The sequence below is a fragment of the Seriola lalandi genome, unplaced genomic scaffold (assembly GCF_002814215.2).
Source record: "Seriola lalandi dorsalis isolate HSWRI2012SDOR001 ecotype SW California unplaced genomic scaffold, Sedor1 jcf7180002054694, whole genome shotgun sequence".
Classification (NCBI taxonomy): Eukaryota; Metazoa; Chordata; class Actinopteri; order Carangiformes; family Carangidae; genus Seriola; species Seriola lalandi.
In genome coordinates this window covers 1171913-1192480 of record NW_019525247.1, presented here as the reverse complement: position 1 = coordinate 1192480, position 20568 = coordinate 1171913, and the positions used below count along the sequence as shown (strand labels likewise).

General features: G+C 42.1%; 1 protein-coding gene across 1 annotated transcript in view; it reads left to right on the top strand.

Moving 5' to 3' along the window:
- The window catches only part of ablim2 (actin binding LIM protein family, member 2), a 70984-nt gene extending 50849 nt beyond the window's left edge, over positions 1-20135 (top strand). Inside the window, exons 15-23 of the mRNA XM_023423921.2 lie at positions 3830-3937; positions 6869-6922; positions 10892-10929; positions 11130-11238; positions 11346-11404; positions 13266-13326; positions 15408-15415; positions 15537-15617; positions 19635-20135. Coding sequence (XP_023279689.1) covers positions 3830-3937; positions 6869-6922; positions 10892-10929; positions 11130-11238; positions 11346-11404; positions 13266-13326; positions 15408-15415; positions 15537-15617; positions 19635-19748 — 632 coding nt within the window. The 3' untranslated portion in view covers positions 19749-20135. The remainder of the gene's footprint in view (positions 1-3829; positions 3938-6868; positions 6923-10891; positions 10930-11129; positions 11239-11345; positions 11405-13265; positions 13327-15407; positions 15416-15536; positions 15618-19634) is intronic.
- The last annotated feature ends 433 nt before the right edge of the window (positions 20136-20568 follow it).

The following is a 20568-nucleotide window of genomic DNA, read 5'->3' as shown; positions in this document are numbered from 1 at the left end:
GGGGTTTACAGCTGCAGCTCATTGTCTCTAGATTTAGAGAATTTTTTCAAACAGACTGGGTATCAACCTGGTTCAGGTCTGGATGCTGTTCAGGCTGCACCTCTTGTCACAGGCAGTCTACTAAGCAGGGAAGAGGAGGAGTGCTTCCAATACACTGAGCCTTGCCTCCATTGCAGCAAATAAACTACTTTGATTCCATGTATCATTATTACTAAAGGAGGCAGAGGAATAACATAAGACACACCGAGCAGAGAGAGCAGGAGAGAGGGAGGGAGAGAGAGAAGTCATCACTAACAAGGCTTTGTACTAACGACTATGACCAACTCTCAATATATCAAACAAAGGGAGTTAGATATAAAGACCTGCCTCTAATGAAAGTCTGTTACGTTCTGGAGTTGAAGTAAATAAAGACAAAACTATTGTGCATCCAGATGGAGGCTGTGCTCTGTGTGAGAGACTAAATAAGAAAGGTAGTCTGTAGCGGGGCGTCGATAAAGAATAATAAAAATGAATTTAAAAAGATAAAATAAAATAAGGAAGAAAGGAAATAAAGACGGAAGAAGGGAAATAATAAAGAAAGGAAGGAAGGAAATAAGGAAATCAGGAAGGAAGGAAGGATAGAAGGAAATGATTTGCTCTTGTAGCTGATGTAGGTGGATGTTGTTGTTTACCAAAACTATACTGACAATGGCCACTTCCTGTTCTTCGTGGATGTTTCCTTCATCAATGTTTCCTTCGTCTGGCAGTTCTGTAGAAAATGATTTTGATGCTTTTGTCTAGACATTCAGTGTGAAAGCAATCGACAGAAATGTAAGTATTCTGTTATTATTTCAATTTCCTCTTCCACCCTTCAGGCTAATGATTAAATAATCATTCAAATTCATGCAAGGACACTGCTGAGAGTAGTCCACAGTAGAAACAGGAAAATTACATTGAGCTGTCACCAGGGACTTTGTTGTGTTGTTCCACATTTTCCATAATCTGAAATGTTGTTGTGTTTTCCCTCATATAAATGGTTCCTCCAGCACCATAAAGTTCTTATGTAGTCTCATTTTCGCTTATAGAGAACCTTTACCTGAAAAAGGATGTTTGTACTTTATAGAACCCCAACAAGTTTTTCTAACTTCATGCATGCACCTTGAAAAGGGCTGATTAAAATGAGGCAGTAGAGAGGGAAACAGTATGAGCTTCCACTCAGAGTTTTGCACATAGTGCTCTGCTTGCCCTGTTCAGGCCTTAGTGGTTCCTAACATGCCATGAAAGAGGGTTATTTGGTTTCATGCAACAGGCTTAATAACTTAACGAGCTTTAAGGAGCTATCAGGTTCGCTAATAGGAGACACTGTGGTAGTAAGACTGAACACTATTCAGATGAGTTGTCTAATGATGGAGGTTGAAGGAGAGTTGAGGAGAGGACATTGTGAAATTGTGTTAATGATCCTAAAACCATCGTTTCTATCTTGTTATTGTGTTGTTGGTTTCTGATTAATGAATGGACTCTGCCTCTTGTCAAGTTTCTAATGTGTTCAGATGGATTATAATGCATTTCCCCCAAAATTCCCTTCCCCTCCTACCTTGGCTCCAGATGTTTGTATGCAGGATTTGCCCCAGAATGAGACCTGCACTAACAGTGGTGTGTGTACGTGTGTGTCTGTTCCCGGGCATGTGTGTGTGTGTGATAGTATGTATGTGAGGGAGATCACTCAGACCACCACTAACAGCAGTGCTGTTTGTGTCGGTGATCTCATTCGCTTGCATCCAGATCTCACCCAATGGTTCCTCTCTGTCTGAGGCCGTCTCACACACACACACACAAACACACACACACACACACACTCACAATCTCTCTCTCACTGTTTCTGGGTGTGCAATGTTTATTACTTTTGGCCTCAAGGGTGTCGGTGACTCCATCACCTAGCCTGCTTATGACTTAACACAATGTGGACCCTGGTTGTGATAAAAGATCCACGACACATATGCATGAACTTGAATGGGAAAGTGGTCTCAGACTTTTGGACCTGACTGTATATCGCAAAATGTTTGGGAAAAAAAAACAACTGGAAAAACATAATATAATCACTGGGTATCAAAATGAATGATGGGCTGCTGTCAGTACCATTATTTTGGCACCTCCAATCACAGTGAAACTGTAGCAACTCAGACATTATTGTGGTTTTCAACTGTTAACTGTTAAATGATGAGAACAACGTCTCTCAGGTTATCTCTCCAGGTCCATTCTCAGTGAGTCATTGCCATGGTGACTGACACTAATGGGTTCAGTGCTACCACATTTGCAAAAACCTAAAATCTGTATTTAAAGTGAAGTTGGAAAACTGTTGCATACAGTCTTTGAGGCTTCAAGCTGTTTTATAATTAAACTGAAGAGCTGTTCAGAACAATAGCACCTTCTCTCCGACAGCTGTTTTCACACATCTCCAAAGCCAGCGATCTTACAGATTAGTTTTGTCTCAGCAAGTTCTGAATGAATCACTTCAGCAGCTTCCGTTCATCACTTGAGTGGCTTCAATAAATAAAATGAAGCAAGACTGATGCAGATAGAGTCTCTCACCTTACCAGCAAACCTCTTGTAGAAAGTTCCCATCTGGCCGTTGAACTTCTTGCTCTCAGAGACAGACCTTTGAATAACCTTTGTTGCCATTGTTAAAGTATATTTTGGGCTTTTATGCCTTTAATGGACAGCACAGTGGAGAGTGACAGGAAACAGGGAGGCAGAGAGAGGGGGAATGACATGCAGCGAAAGGCCGTCCGATGCGGGATTCGAACCGGGGCCAACTGCAGCGAGGACTGTAGCCTCTACACATGGGGCGCCTGCTTAAACCACTACGCTACACGACGCCCCCTTTGTTGCCATTGTTGATTGTTTAATTTAAATATATCAATTTAGTGTAGGAGTAACATGTGGTCCCATTGGCTCCTTCAGACCGTAAGCTCTGATATGTTGCGGAGCAGTTTGACTGGGGTGGTACACCTGTAACGCAGGTGTCCTAAGGTGAGCTCTGGAGGGACAGACAATGCTCACTTGATTTTCAGGACAAATACAGCCAAGTGTTCATAGAGACGTTGTGTTTTGATGCTTTGATGTCTGCTGCTTGTACATGCATGTGAATGCATCATCTCTAGCCTTACAATCTGAACTCCTCAGGCAGACTGTGCAGACCCCACCTGTTCCTCCACATAAATATCCCACAGCCAATTTACTGGCCTGTCTTCACTCCAACCTTCACTTCTAGACTTAAGCTTTGGATAGAAAGAATACAATTGGAGATACAAGTAGCTCTGTGAAGGGTGGGTGCTCTCAATCTATGTAACTGTCTTAGCTTTTAAGATGCTGTTGCTTTGCAATGAGAAGGGCCACAAGAAATGTTTGAGGCACAGCATAGATGCCCTCCTGTGGAGGTGTTCAAATGTTCCAGACCTGAGACTCTGGACAATGTTGCTAGGAAAAAAGGACGTTTTGGCTGAGGGACAACATGGTGCATTATCTATGCTAAAGTGGTAGCATCCAAATTTGTACAGGGTGATTTTTGTGTCTCATTACTTAACAGGTCACTAGACCAGGAAGATTCAGTGCCAGATGTTCAGTTCATTAGCTCAAGACCGTACAGTAAATATAAATACTGTGTATGGCTGGGTTATCAAGTCACCTGTCTCATTATATTAATTACAGCAACGTGTTTGAGCTTTATCAATATGCTTACCATAATGCTGCCTTTTTGCCCCCCTCCCCCCAATGCCCTTTGTTTTCTCCCAAACCCCGTCCCTCTTGCCTTTCATATCCAATGCCCATCCACCTCCATCCAAAACTGGAGGTAGTGAAAGTGGTCGAAGTACCCCCAGCTTATCCACCTATTCTGATGGCAAATCCCCCTCATCTACCTCTACATACGTGGCTGCTCCCCGGCATTTCCACATACCAGGTAAGCCATAACCACAGCGCTTAGCTTGCAACCCGACTTTTAACCTTTCCTGCACCTTTACACATTCTTTAGAGTGACACGGAGGGGGACACCAAGGTAAGATACATAGCAAATTACCAAAACTACAGAGCACTGCTTCACTGACCTCCTGTGTTTGAAGCTTTTAAGTCTGCTGCTGTTTATACCCACAACACTCCACTCCTGCACTGCAGCAACATTAAAACTTCAACCACCGGAGGAGATCTAGTGCAACATTTACAGCTGGTATTAAGATACTGACTCCGTCTTTTACTTTTCAGTGAATTGGAACTCTGTCCTTCCAGGTACATGCAGATAAGTCTTGTGAAGCTATAAATGGATGTTTGGTATCAAGCTGTTTGTATTGGGCCTCATGTAAGAACAGTTTCTATAATAAAAAAAAAAGAAGAACTTCACAGTGTGGAGCTTGAAGTCCTGCTGTTGGAAACATTAACAACATGGAGTAATGTCAGTAGTGGTATAAGGGGACTCAAAAAAAGATTGCTACAGCTGTCCACTTGATTCGGACTTTATTACTGTAGACCGGTGGCATGCAGTGACTTTTACAGCAGCAAATCGCTCTTAAACTCCTGTCTCTCCTGTGCTCAAAGTCTCTCTGCCTCGACATTCTCACCTTTCTGCTCTCCTTCCTGTCTGAAGAAGTTGTAGGATTATTCCTTTAAACTGACACTGATGTATCTAATGTACAGTATAGAGGATAAATATCTAGAAATCACTTCTATGGTAATCTTTATCATCATTAAGTGACAATGTTACCATCAACCAACAAGGCAGAATCCTGTATTTATCTGCCTCAATGTTCATAGACTGGACTGTAGTTGAAGCACAGGGGAGACATGGGAACGTGGGTCTAGAGGAGTTATAGCATTTATATACTGACAGATATCCTAAAGTGCACATACATTGCGCTGCTACGTTCACAGCTGTACATGCTAACTACTAACTCTCCGCTCCGGTCACCAGCCTCACCGCTCTCTCGCTCGCCCTCACTCTCTCTCCTGCTATGCACACATCCTACGTGCTGAGCGAGTCCTGAGAGAAGCTGCTCTAATCCTGTAACAATATTCTTGCGCTCAGATGATAAATCAGTGTCATTCGCTCATTTACTCGCTGCTGTTGCCTCTTAACACTCAGGAAGAAAAGACTGTGGAAGTGTGCGGAGGTTTAGTTTCCTTCCACATCTGTGCATACGTATAATACATGTGAGATCAGAACGGTGGAAGCTGAGTCATGGTTAGAGCACACTTTGACCATAGTTAATCACCGCTCAGATCCCAGGATTATCCTCAATGCACAAACGTCCAAAAAATGCCGCTCCCCGCTCCGCATGACAAGCTCCAGCCTTTGTCGATGAGCCTATTGTCTCTGTAGCTAGCTTCAGAGACAATACCCTGCTGTCACCACAAGAGAGCAGTAAATTATATTGATGTCTGTTTTAGCTTTAACTGGGCAAACACTGCTCACTTTGCTTTCCCTGACGGTACACCTCTGCTGGAGACTACAATCACTGAAGCAGGCAACGGCTACAGAACCTTTAGACGCATCCATCAGACTGTACATTAATCGATGATTCATCACGTGTCCTCAATCCATCTTCTCACCTATAATCACTGGTTTACTGGTGAGAATATAAAACCAGTGTTTAACCTCTTTTATCCGTTCAACGGATGGCAAACTTGACTGTCTTGACTTAACAATAGCAATGACTTGAAAGGAAATCAGACTTTCTGCACTTTACATGACGTGTATGATACATCTGGATGACTGTGAATTTGTTCATGCCTAAAACCAAATTCTAAGTATGAGAAAGTTGATGAGTTCCACAAGTTCTCTGAAATCAGTCGTTCATGCCACCTCAGATTGAATCTGTTTGTATGAGTGGTTCTTGCATGAGGCCCAGTGTCTTTACTTTATAGTGTTGACTCACTGCCTTTAGCTTTTGGGTTGCACTCTGTATATCTCTTGTCCGTACTGTTTGCTTATTTCTAAGCCCTTTCTTTTTCTCACAGATCTGGCATGAGATTGCATCACTTAAATTAATTCAATTTGAATTCCATTTGCAATACATTTGGCCAGGATTTGACAATAGCCAGTGTATCCGTCATTACTTAAAGTCTCTCGCAGAGGAAAAGCCATTTGATCCAACATATTGTTCCCATTGACAATTACACTGTCAGTCATTGCAGAGGGGGAAAAAAAACTTCCCAAGTTGGAAGCAAGTTAAGTGGAAAAAACAGCCAACCATTATCCACTTATTGTTTCAGCCGCTGACAGGCACTGAAACAACAAGAGAAAGTACCCACATGCGTTATTTCATTGTGAGTCATGTTTCTGCTGTGGATTCACGTGTGACAGTTGTTAGTAAGCGTCTCTGTCAGAGGCCTGTCTGGGTCCACTGACACCGAGATGGAAGAGCTCAGCCTTTTATCCTCCGTCATCTAACAGAGCAGTTAATGCAACAAGGCTTGAATTAACTTTTCTCTTTTGTTGTATATTATTAATTTAGGTCCCTTTTTTGAATGATTTAAGAACACTAATACATATAGACTGTTTGATGCCTGGCGCCCATGTGTGGTTTCTGATATTATTCTTTGGATGTCATTGAATTGTTCTGCATCAAATAACCTCCTCCAACAAAGAGTAATCATTGATACATTTTGAATATATTGCATGAATAGTATTAAAAGTGGTGATGTTTCTGATGTGCGTTAATCCAAATGAGAAATGTGTTGAATCAAGCTCTACTGCGCCCCCTATGCTTCTTCAAAAATATCTCATCCCTCAATAACTGCTAACTCATGCTTCTTTTTCTCCATTTCTCTTTCTTTCTCTCCCTCCCTCCCATGTTGGCTTCTTCCGTTTTCTTTCCTCTGCATCTATTCCCATTTTCAGAGACTATGGTCAAAGATAATATCTATAGAAAACCCCCCATCTACAAGCAGCATGGTACAGTCCACTTCCTCTTTAACACTTCCTTCTCTGGTCTGGTCTCTGCACGATGTGTTGCATGTCACCTGTCGTACTCCACCCATTCTATGTTGTCAAATGGACTTAATGGGCCAATTCAAGGTTGACCATTCAGACGGAGTGGTGTCAGTGCAATGCAACTTCTGCAGACAGAAATCTATAGTACCTATAGGTGCCACTCGTCTGACCGGGTGTTCAGACCGAGGGTGTAGGTTTGCTTTTGTCTTTGGTATGGATTTTTTTGTCAGATGGTCAAAATGTTATTAGTAATATACTTGTTCTCTGTCTGAAACACAACTCAAGAGTTTCATGACGGAGCCACAGTGATGCTCAGACTCATCTTCCAGTTATGTCAGCAAACTTTCCCGGTGACATCAGAGCTCACCTGAGAGCCTGCAGCTCTCTGCGTCGCTCAGGCTGCTGTTGACCAGATGTTGAGAACTGAATGATGCCTGACATTAACAAACAAATCAGTAGTGGTGTGGAGGTTGGGGTGGTAGATGGGCATGTAGTGCATCACTTTAATGATGGAGACCGCACCACTGCAATCCAACAGTTAATGCTGTATCCAGGAGCTTTCCCTTAACTTAATATGATAGGTGTTTAAATTGTCCAAAGGCATCAATATGCCAGATTTATGGGGACCACACAGCAATCTCTATCATTTCCAAAACACACATTCCCACAAACAGGTTCACTTCACACAGCAGATGGTCAGTGTCTGTGAAGGTAAGAATGTCTGAGTCTGGACTTTTCTCTAAAGCTCATTAAACCTTCACACAACTACCTCCATCAGTTTCCATGCCTTCGAGGAGAGACCGATGATTTGCGCCATCCTATTTATGTGATTGTTTGCATCACGCCCCTCTCTATGACGGCCAGCTTTTAACACCACCCCTTCAGTATCAAGTAGTCACCCCTGTGTGGTGATAGGGTTGGCACAGAGCTTGAGTAAAACAATGAAGAAGTAGGGCACCAGTGATTTCACCCTCTGTCTCAATGATCACAGTCATGGTCTCGGTTAAAAACCAGTGAGCGGGCTGTGTTTTTCCAGGCTGTGTTAATACTGGTCTGAACAAGGCCGACATCACAAGATAGAGCTACAAAAATAATAAAGCGCTTTACCCCACCCTGATAGAGATGTCATGGGTTTATCTCACGTCATGCTCAGGTCCTAGTTATGGACACTTTTCCACTGACAGACCTAAACAAGAAGATTTCCATAACTTTGTCTTCTTTTCCCAGTTTGTCTCAGCTACATCAATCAGACACACAAAGTCCTGCAGTATGTTTCAGTATGAACTAGAACAAATGTTAAATATAATAAACATAATATCATTTCATTTCATGCCATTTGAAAGCACCATCCTTCTTTAGCTTTTAAGGTTAAAATGACACTCCATCATTACATAAAGCCGACAGCACTGTTGTACTGCTCTTTACAAGCTGGAACATTCAAACATGCTGCATGTCTGGGAACAGAGGTCATGTGACATCACTGATCTGGTTGTTGTCAGACATTTAACATGTTTAAAATGATCAACCTCTAGAGGACAGTGTAGCAGCAGCAGATACTTAGAATGAACTAGTGGAAAAATGCTCTTTGATCAGGGTCTGGAGGTGAAATCATTATAGAAACAATATTAAAAACACATTGCCCCAAATTTCAGTGTCTAATTTGGCGTCGCAACACAGCGACTCATTGATAATCCAGCTCCTTTGGGACTGGAGCTGATTGGGAGGGGGGGGGGGGCCCTTAGGGGTTAATTTGCTCACCCTGTTTCATGCATGTCTGCACACATCTCACCAGCTCATGTGTTGGTTTTAGTGGTGATGCCGTGACTGTTTGTACACTGTGAGTAGCTCAGCACATGAATCACTTTGTATGGTGGCATTAGTGTTGTACCAATCTATGTGCCCCCCCCCCCCTCCCCCTTACCATTGTTTGTGTGTCTAAATGATGGTGTACAGTTTTACACTGTGTGCACTGGACCGGGTCACTTAAAGCACACTGACACAGGAGTCTAAGGAACCTGTTCTCTCCTCTTTTACACAAGGAAATATTCATCTTGATCAAATATGTGAGATACATCGGCTGCATGGCGTAGTCCTACAGAGTGAGGCTCCCTCCTCTGAAGTAAAGATCTCTCCTGCACAGTTTCACCTTGGAGCTGTGTAAAGTGACTTTGAATAGGCTTTACGCTACTTTATAGGAATTCGGCCCATTGCTCATGTTATCTGTTATCTTAAGTTATTTGGATACCTCTGTCTAGTGTACATGCTAAGGCTTTAGCATGCAGTATGTTAAGTGATCGTACGTGTTTACCATTGTCACACAGTCAGTAATCTGTGCACAAATGACTAGTTCATACTGTCCAGTGTGTGTGTGTGTGTGTGTGTGTCATCATGGCAAAATGTGATCCTTGAGACAGCTTTGGACAGACTTTGTCACCGTGATAGCGTCGCACTTATCAAAGACACCGTCACTAAACTCTACCGGTGTGTGTGTGACATCAAAATGAAGGCAACGTTTGAAGATGGGTGCGGTCCAACCCATCAGTACTCAGTGGTCACGTAATAATGTAGTAGTTAAGTACTCGTGTGATAATAATAACTACTGGGTACTCATTGGTCGATACGTCAACCTGCTGACAGGTGTTGCAGCTGGTGTGATCCCATCACAACATTGTCTCTAGTTAATTAACTCGCACATAACACAACACTAAGTAATAGCTGACATATTAACATACAGTATGTTGAAGGTATGTCAAAGGCAACACAGTTTTGTTTAACAAGCTAACACATCATGTTTAAAGTATATAGCGTACAGGTGCAGGTCCAAAATCTAGAACAGAACTGCATTAAATCCAATGGACTCGGTTTTATATAAATATTATAAGAAATAAAGTTAGCGATTGTAGGCACCTGAATACTGAAACATGCTGCTAACTTGCAGCAGCACGTTACAGTTAGAGCAAACACTCCTGGGTGTTCCTTGCTAAACTGACCAGAGTAGCTGCAACCTGCAACTTCAGTTCTGTTAAGTGAGTTTAAATGTATTGTTCAGTGCAGGCTCTTAGATTTAATGCAGCCTTGTTTTAATTTTGGACAGGTATCATTAGATCCATCTTTGACATTCCTTCCTGCGATCACTAACTCAAGAGCTTGAAAAAGCGCGTATGCACGATTTATTGATTCCACAGGAAGGTTTATTAATTGCATTATTATGTGTGCACAATTTTTTTTCCCCTTAACACCAGCTGGGCTTCATAGTTATGAAGAGCTACAAGACATAAGATAACAGGGTTTAAAAGCTTACTATCAGCTGCTAGCTCCTGCTAGCTCCTGCTATGCTGGTTACACCCCACAACTTCATTTGGAACCAACATACTGAGACTTTTGCTGTTGTAGGAGTCTTACCAGTAGTGGAATTTAAAAAAAATGGAAATCAAAATTTTACCCTGATGGAGGTGCTGAAGAAAACATGCCCAAAATCATCCTGTGGGGAACATGGATGCTCTCAGTCAGTCATAGCAATCTAGTTTTTTATATATTTATTTTTGGCAGTAGAGTAAAAAACAGAAACGGAAAACCATAAGGACTTCTGGACATTCATTTTGACAATGAAGTGTTCAAATTATTTGCAATCATCCTCATGGAACCTTAAATATCCAAATGTCATAGTATCGGCTGTGATGAGCAGCACATACACCGGTGTGTAGTGTAACCCTTTCAAAACAATGTTGATGCAAATGTTAGTGGTTGCTATCCACCCTGTTTTATTGCACATTCACACAGTGCATGTGGAGCTCCCTGTAGATGCCGTCTGCAACTGATGATGTCACGGTGCGGGAGTGATTTACAGTAGCATTGCAGTACAGTGGAGCTGAGAGGCAGACGATCCAGCACGTTAACTGTGACATCCTGTAACATGTGACTGTTTTGCAGCTTCTAGAACCTCCTGGCAGGATGGGGAGGATAGTAAGGTGGGTCTGTGTGTATGTGCATGTCTTTATCTGTCTGACCATATCTGTCTCTTTTCAAGTCATTTTCTCAAACTTTACAAACACTGTACATCCATTTACTAATTCAGTAACTCACACTTTGCCATCATCCATCACTTCTTTCCATCTTTCTGTCTCTGTCTCTCTCTGTATCTTCTCTCTCTCTCTCTCTCTCTCTGTAGAGGACCAGTTGGATGATCTTGAAGAGTGAGATTGAAGGACATATGGGTGCAGAAGACCTGGACCCTCGCAAGTCCACCTGCAGTCTGCCCACCGACACCTCCCAGCCAAGTGAGTAGCTAATCACAAGCTCAGCCCAGTGTGAGTGATATGAATACAATCAAATGGATCTTGAACAGTAATTCAAGTATGAAAAGAGATGCTTTTCTTCCCTGCAGATTTCCCCTACAATAAGTCTGCGTCTTTACCCGGATATGGAAGGAATGGCATCTACAAGGTGAGATAAAACATGATGTGTTAGGAAATAAGGACTTACATTAAACAGTTTTCGAACTAAAACGGGTCCAGCAGAGTTTCTGAACGTCTCTGGAGTAGTGTGGAGAGGAGGAGGAAACATAGCAAAAGAGATGAGTTTTAAGCCTTAGATTTTAAGCATTTGACACCTAATGGGGAATGGGGTGTGCTTGTCACCATATCACGTCCACCCACTGATTAGAGAACCTTTAATCTTGCTCTCTTACTTTGGCTGCTTCATTAAAGAGAGAGTTTTCTGAGGTGTTGGGAGGATCTGGCAGCTGTTGCCTTTGAGGCCACTGGGGGGTTGCTGCTTATAGTAGCCAATACATCTTCATGTGTTTTACATCAAAGTTTTATCAAATTAACACACACAAATCAGAACCTCCCACTCTCTGCTGAACAACACTGGAAAGTTCAGAGTAGCATTTAAGACCATTAAAAACGTAGCACGTAGCATTAAGGCTTAGTCCTAACCACAGCGGCACAAGTTCAAATCCAACCTGTGGCCCTTTGCTGCAGGTCGTCCCCTCTCTCTCTCTCTCTCCCCAGCTGTCCTGTCTCTCTCTGACTGTCACTGTAATAAAGGCATAAAGCGAATGAAAAAAAAAAACTACAAAAAATAAATAAATTCTGTCCGTTTTAAAAATCAATTTCCTGGAGCCTTTCTCTCACAGTTTTGGTGTCATTACACAGAGATGCCCACACACACAGGGCCCGGTTCATCATGAGGCCATTGGGGATATTTAGTCTATCGTCCCGCATTGGGACATTGCTTCTCTCCTTCTGTGAAGTTGATGTTTAGAGGACAAGCAGACAAAACAGGATGGAGAAGGAAATAGGAGCTGAGGAGCTGCAACAGAGTCACGGCCCAAAGTATCCTTAACCACTTTCACTCGCTGATATTACTGCTTAGTGTTGCTGACATGGTGGATTTACTGTTGGAAGTAGAATACATGTGTGGCTATGCAACACTATGCTGACGTTATACTGTTACCCTCCTGTGAAAGCACATGCTCATACACAGGATGGTATTCTGCTCGAACTCTATTTAAAGTTGAAGTGAAATGAATAAAAGTGATGGCACTAAAGGAAAAGCTTTGAACAGCGTGCACATTACTTTTCTAGTTAATGTCTCCCTCTTATACAAGCGTCAACGCATCTTGTGTCGCACTTTGGCTTGTTGAACTCACAAACATCCATTATGGGAAATGGGCTAAGCTAATGTTAGCTTGCAGGCCAGCTAGGTAATTAGCTAGTCAGCTGTAGTTTAAAAACATACCTTTAAAGGAAAAGATGAGTCGGTTTAGATACTGAATTGTGTGTCTTCACTCTTCAACTTGTCTGCCCATAGCTTCTTAGCTACAGTTACAGTCCGAGTCTTTGATATTGCGTCTCCCGTGCCAGAACATCTGTCAGTCAAATTTAGCAACAGCCCACACACTCTTGGAAAAGGAGCGATTGTGATTTTTAGTTGGACTTGAAGACTAAAAATACAAATCAATAACTGGACTTTGGTGTTTCGAACAGTCACCCTCAAACCAGATTAGCTCTATTAGTGGACAAACATTTTGTGACATCATGATGTGCCTCCTTCACTCCTCAGTTGCCTTTTAGTCTCTCCAAAACTAAGTGATGTAATCTCAGTGTCAGAGGAATCACACTCGCTTCCTATTGGTCACCATGAAAGAATGTGAGCAAATCAAGAGCAAAAGCAGTGACTTAAAGGCTTTTAGATCGACCTTAACTTTTGATAAAGTCCAGAAATGTTCCTGGCAACATGAAGTAGGACATCTGAAAGATGGTCTAACCGTGTGTCTGTTTATGTGTGTGTGTTCCTGCAGGCTGCAGAGATGGTGGAGGATGAAGTGGACCCAGACTCCCAGAGCTGGGGAGGAATGAGAGGTGAGAGGGAAAATGAACTTCAAGCTGTTTATCGCCTCTTTTTTACTCTGTTGTTGGTTTGCAACTTTTTGCCTGAAATACATACAATACATACAGTCAGCATATTACATTATTGTTTTAGATATACTCCAGCACTTGGCAGAGTGTGTTTCAGGTTTCAGGTTGTGTTTCATTTTTCATTAGTTAATTCATTGATCTTAATCGTACACACATGGCAACCTAGGAGGTTCTATGGGCAAACACTCGAATGCCAGTCACCTAACCTTCATCCAGCTGATCATGTGGTTTCACTGCTGAACACCAGACTGATGTTCAAAGGCCCTAATACCAACAGGAAGTGATGTTGGCTGCTGACGAATGGCAGATCATCTGCTGATGTCTGTGGTTCACTGACTGCAAAGGACTGCAGTAATGTGTTAAATACAATGAATTCATTCCAGTTTCCAAGTGGTTGTTACTTTCTGTGCCCTAAAATGAAGGAATCATGTATAAGATATATGAACAGAGATGCACTTCCTTTATTATTATTATTATTTATTTATATTGTAGATGGGAACTAGAGCTGAAATGAATTGAATTGAAATGAAAATTAATTTTATGACATTACATTAATAAAATTGTTTGGTGTAAAACAAGAAAATTAATCAATTCTGAAAACAATTAGATACAGTCCAAGTGTGAATGCCTTTAAAAGAGAGTTGTTGGAAAGAGAGTTGGTGGAACTACTTCTGGAAGCATTTTTCCCACTAAAGACCATCTCAAAGTTTTTTAATGACATCTTCACTGTTAATCACATGAAATTCTCTAATCTACCTTCATTTGAAGAAAGTCTTTGTTAAAGACTGACTTCAGGCCATATCAGGGCACAGAGACTGCGCTGATATAAATGTTGAATGACATTCATCTGAAAACTAATTCTGGGAAAACATCAGTGCTGTTTTTCAGCCCTTTGTATCTCTGATCATAAATAATTGTTGACAGATTGGGAGATTGGGGGGGGGGTCATCTATCCAGTCCTCAGATGGTTCAGATTTTATTTTGAAGGCAGAGACTAAGTTGTTGCCATTGATGATCACTAAAGTCCCCCATGGTTCAATTCTTGGGCCTCAACAGCAGGTTCTCAAAGTGAAGGCCATCCACCCCACGCAAAAAGGGGAATCATTTATTATCACTATAGTTACACCTATAAGTAACACAATGACTATTTTGCCCATTGGTTCAAACACTTTCTGTAATAAAACATCTTAAAGCAAAAACTTTAGGCTCAGTGATTGGACATTTCTTACCAAAATAATAAATAGGAGTTAAAGTTAACTTATCCAGCTTAGTTCCCATATACTAAGTATTTTTAATTTGCCTTTTAAATCAAAACATCAAATATTTTTTTTTATCTCAGCTGCTTATCTTTGCTCTGATGTTTCAAGGAGGATAGTTTTCTGTCCAACCAAGCTTCAGATATGTTTAAATGTCAGTCACCTCGCACTATCTGGAACCCTGGACTCCAAAAGATACCTCCTCTCACTTTCCAACTCTACTGTTGCAAAGAGCCACAGACTCCACTCAGAGGACTTCTTCCTCAGACAACAGCCTCAGTTAAAACCAAACCCTACTAAATGGCACAAGGCCCGTATCATCTTTCCTCTGATCCATCGGATCAAAGGTCAGTTTATAATCCATGACCAGGCATGCAGAGCCCTGCAGCTCTGGCTCCAGAACAGTGACTGGAGGTAACAGTGTGGAGAGGTGATGCCATTTTTCCAGCTGCAGAATTATTGCTGTTTGTTAACAAGTGTGTGTTTGTACAGTCTTGACTGTGTCTTAAGCAAAGAGTGAGTTGGCAGGATGCCAAACCTCATAACAACATGTGTGTATGTGCGTGTGCGTGTGCGTGTGTGTGTGTGTGTGTGTGTGTGTGTGTGTGTGTGTGTGTGTGTGTGTGCAGAGCAACCGTTTATATTGTTTTTGACGCCTTTGAAACTCAGTATTATTGAGAAGCTGTGGGTCCAGGCTCTGGCTCTATGGTTTTAACTCATTGTTCCACCAGATTCACTCTCTCTTTCTCTCTCTTTTCCCCCTCTCAGAGTACAAGGTAAGACTTTTTTTAATACTTTACAAATATACTTTAATATTCTTGGCAGCTTGGTTTGGATGTTGGATTATAAATGTATTCCCCAATAACTCTCCCACAATGCTTACTTTGTGTGTGCCAGGTCTACCCTTATGAAATGCTGGCAGTGACACATAGAGTGAAAGTGAAGCTTCCCAGAGATGTAGATCGCACCAGACTGGAGGTGAGCTCTAATCTCCTCCCTGCTCTGTCATTTCCCCTCTTCCATCCACAGGTCATTAAAAAGCCAGAGAGGAAGTGAAATTGTGGCCTTAAAAAAAGTCAAAATTACGCAGTAAGCCGTTTAGGATAAAGCCGACAACCACAGCTTGAAGAAGTGCCATCTCCAGTTTTTTGTAAAGGTGGATAAATTATTGCAAGTTCACTGCATTTTTCAAATACATACACTGTATGGCCAAAAGTATGTGGACAGAAGTGTGTTTCATATGCTCTACTGGTCTTGATCTGTTTTTGTCAGATCCCCTAACCAGCTGTGTCCAGCAGTTTTTCTGATGTTTTGACAATCTGACAATCACACCCACTTTATCCAGCTGTTTTAAGGTGTTAAAGTAAACCAAACGTCAATTTCTTTTATAATGATTAAACATAAATGAAGAATGCTATATAGGAGAAACTGTCCAGAAGTTTGTAACACTATTTGCATTTCTGTGATCCAGTTTGGTGATTGTGCAGTCCATACTGATGGTACTGTACAAAAAGACAGGAAAAATGCAATGCTACAACAGGACACCTGAGAGGTGAACTCAGGGGCAGAGAAGGGTTCAGCCAAACACTCACTGCTGCTCATAAAGCTTAAATGGTGTGAGGGCTCAACTCAAACTCAGTCTGGCTAAGCTCTACTTGTTTGTTATCTATTTTGTGTTGTTCATTTGTGCGGCTATGTGTTGTGTGTGCTGTGGCGCTTTTATAAAATGAAGGTCATAAGACCTAATGTGTTGAAAGCAGACTGAAGCCTTTAGTTCCTGTGAAGGGAGAGATGGGAGAGTTTGTGTTCCTGTTCCTGTTTCAACATGACGGTTCTCCAAAGACAGTTCCATAAAGAGACAGTTTCCACTGCTGGTGTGGAAGAACTTGACTGGCCTGCACAGGGCCCTGACCTCAACCACGTCCAACACCTTTGGATGATAAGGTCTGGCTAGGAGTCAGTGAGTGCCGACCTCCTGAATGCTCCTGTGGCTTAATGGGAGAAAATCCCTGAAACCAGGTCCAAAGATCTGGTGGAAAGCCTGGAACCAGAAGAGTGGAGGCTGTTAAAGCAACAGATTAATGTCCATGGTTTTGGAATGAAGTGTTCAGCAGTCACATACAGCTGTAATTTTCGGGTGTCTACATACCTTTGGCCACATGGTTTACTTTCCTGCAAGGAAACCCTTTACGTTGAAGCTATGAAATGTAAAATATGTTCAAGTTATTGAGAAATGTGAGTATAATTGGCGGTAGTGTTGCTTGCTCTTGTGCTGGTTCACGGCAAGTTTAACCCACAAGCATGTCTTGAAATAAAAAATGGAGCATAATTGGACTTAATGTCCTGTAATAACTGATTTCCTGCAGCTGTTATTCTTACACTACCGTTTTACAGATTCAGAACTTTCATTAACTTCGTGCAGTTGAAAACTGAAAATGTAGTCACAAAAGAAACTCATTTAAAAACTTCAGTTGTCCTCTCTCCCTCAGAAGAGGTTTCATTTCCAAAAACACCCCCTTGAAAATATTTAAACCTTCAGTAACCTGAACAGAGCAACTCCCTGTGAGCTTTGGGGTTATGGGAATATTGTCCCACGAAGAGTCAGACTGCCAGAATATTAATGTGTTACTGACTCAAGATGCTCCTCTGTGGTTGGGAACGCTAGACTGGAGACTTACTGTCATTAGCGTGAAAGTGTGTGTGTGTGTGTGTGTCAGAGAAAAATATTCCATCCACTCAATGCCCACCAAGGTTCCTGATCCTTGACCCCAAAGTGCTTCTGGTTTACCTGAACTAATCAGCAGCTAAACCCTGAAACTTCAACCCAGAGCTGAGATAGAAACACTTTCCCATGAGGTAACAGCCATGTGTCATAGTTCTGATTGTTAGTGTGTGAGGAGTTGCACAACAGTATCAGCCTGCAGGCTTTTTGTGCACATTGAAGCAACACAACTTAAACATGCTTGTTTGCTTCCTTGCTTTCTGAGAGAGAGTGAGAATGAGAAGATTGATGCTAATCTCATGTCGTGCGTGTTAAGAAACAGAGCTGGAGTCAGAGCACGGTTAGCCTAGCATAGCATAAAGACTGGAATCATTCATTTCCAACTATTTTCATACCAAAAGATTACAGATGTTTAGCATAATTCTAGTCCTATAAACAGAAAAAGGTCACACACACTGCAACCAGAAAGCCAGTGTTTACTTGCAGTACTCGTGACTGCAGGAGTTAGACAGTGTTTAGGGTTATGGTTATGATTTTATGGGTCTGACACATGTCAGTGCTCTTTACTTTAGGATCATGGACAAAAACATTTTGGTTAATGAAAAGGTTATTTTTTGTTATTACAATGTATAATATGTAATTCATTTTTAGTGACAACCAATTGTTTATTGTCTTCAGAAAAATCAGACCTTACCTGACTCAGTACTCTTGGTCCAGGCCACAGTTAGCTCACAGTGAAACCCTTGTAGATCCAGAATTCAGCCACCGGTCTGGTCTTCAATCAGCCCAAAAGGGCACATGTCACTCCACTACAAATCAACCTACACTGGCCACCCATCACCACCCCTTCACCCAAGAGTCTCAGTCCAGCCTGTTCTGGTCTGTGGTTCCCTGATGGTGGAACAAGTTACCAAAGTCTATCAGAGCAGGAGCCTCCCTCTCTATCTTCAAGAATCTCTTCAGAGAGCACCTCCTTTCCTAAAACCCTAACATGTCTAACTAGCTCTTATTATTAGCTCTTAGCTCTAGATCTTAGCTCTAGATCTTAGCTCTAGATCTTAGCACTTACTGGAGTTGGTTTGGATAAAAGCCTCTGACAGATGAGTAGATGTAAATGTAGTGGAAGGTGGCCACTAGTTGTATATATGCAGGTTCAGTGGTCATGTGTTATGTTGGAAAATGGTGATGAGCTAGTTTTACTCACAGTATAGATGCGTCGAAGGCTAAATCCACACAAAACAATTGAAATAAGGCATTGAAGTGCTACTGTTCAAGTCCAGGCTTTGCATCCAAACTGTGGCATGTTGGCCGTTCGCCAGTCAGTGATGTCACAGCAGGTTATTTTACTATTGACAACAAACAGAAAATACCCTTTGTGATGTCACTGATTGGAGTGCGTCCAAAAGTGTGACATCTTTGAAAGACGGCATCAAAATCACAAGCAGACTGAGAGCTGATCTACCCTCCGACCCTCTACTCTCTGAAGTAATGAGACAGTTACACCTTCCAATGAAAACGATCAAATATTAGTTATAATAACTTTAATTAACTTTAATTAACTTTAATATTAAATAGAGATTGTATCATCTGTCCTTTTCCATCATGTTATGATCCTGTCAGAGGGAAGGTGGCTGGTATGGACATTGGTGATTGGCTGTCACACAGCAGCCGCATGCCTCTAATACACTATCACTATCATCACAAAGAGGCACAACAGCTGAGCACAGTGCAGCCAAAGTTTTTTACAATAGAGCAGCGTATGGTTTTGTTCTGGGTCTAAATCAATACCATGCATGTTTCTGTTCCTTGGTATATTTTCTGACGTTTACAGAGGAGTTGCTGAGCGTTTGCAGCGACAGCCAAAGCTGACTGTTGGATAGCAGCTCAGTTTGGACGAACTACTGAGGCACAAAACTGAATTTGGTGTGTTAGACATCAATATAGAAGGCAATGTAATGCCTGCTTATGAGGCGAGCACAAATATGATCTTAGGATTGGATGAATGTCTTATATGCGAGTCCAGTTCCGAGAGTATGAAGCTGCTAGGGGAGATAAGCTAAGCTGGCCTGGAGACAGAAATCATCTCAGTGGTTCAGGTCAAAGTTTTCATTCATTGAGTGAAAGAACCACATTTTTCTGACTGAGTGGAACATGTGGTTCATTAGTGACTCAGTGAAGATTCAACGGGGAGGACGGTGTCTTTAAATTAGGTACAGTGTTGGTCTTTTGTACGAGGTAACCATGTTTCTGTCTGCTGTGTTTCACTTCTCCAGAGACACCTATCTCCTGAGGACTTCCAGATGGTTTTCGGCATGACCCTGGAGCAGTTCGATCGCATGGCCCTCTGGAAGAGGAACGACATGAAGAAGAGGGCACACCTTTTTTAGACAGACAAGAAAAAGCGCCGAGTAACATCTCAACAACCAACCATCCTGTCTGGAAGAAAGCAGAAAAGAGAAAAACCAACCCATTTGAAATCTCTATATATGCACCGCCATGATACCCCCTACTTTCCACCTGTACAACGCCATGCCATCCGCCTGTGATGTCATGGAGAGGCGCTCCGTGCAGGAACATTCTCACCTTGAGGCAGCATCTAGAGCTTTTTGTATGCTATGTGGTCCAAATGTTTGACTGACAACCTTACATAAGAGGATGAGGAGCTGCGTTTGCATGGCCTGTGTTGATGCTCCTCGCCTTCCATGCGGTTTTTTCTGACACCCATCCCGACGCCTTCACACACCCTGGCAAATATAACACATTTTTCATCCGCAGCGAGTTTTCTTTTATTCATTTCATCTGTTTGCTGCTCTGCATTTTCTCTCTCACTGTCTCCGCATCATTTGGAAGTTGTTCTCCCTGCACCGACTGTTACATTGTCGAGCCAGTTCATTTTTTACCATTGCTTTACAAAAGTGAAGAGACTGCAGACTTGTACACACTCACTGTTCAAGCATGTCAAGGCAAAAGACAGAGATACGAAACAACTTCAGCCTCTCTGATCTCTCCCTTCAGAATCTGTCAAAAAGCACCTTATCAATCGCTTTTGTTTTCCATTTCCCTTCATGTTCAGTCAGAGAAGTTGCGAAAGACCGGCCAGGTAGTTTTGATAAATGTGACCTGATACTTTTGAATGCGGTCACATATCTTACGCAAGCGTCTCGTAAATCAGCACAGACAGGGAGAGCCAGGGCTGGATGAGGGCCA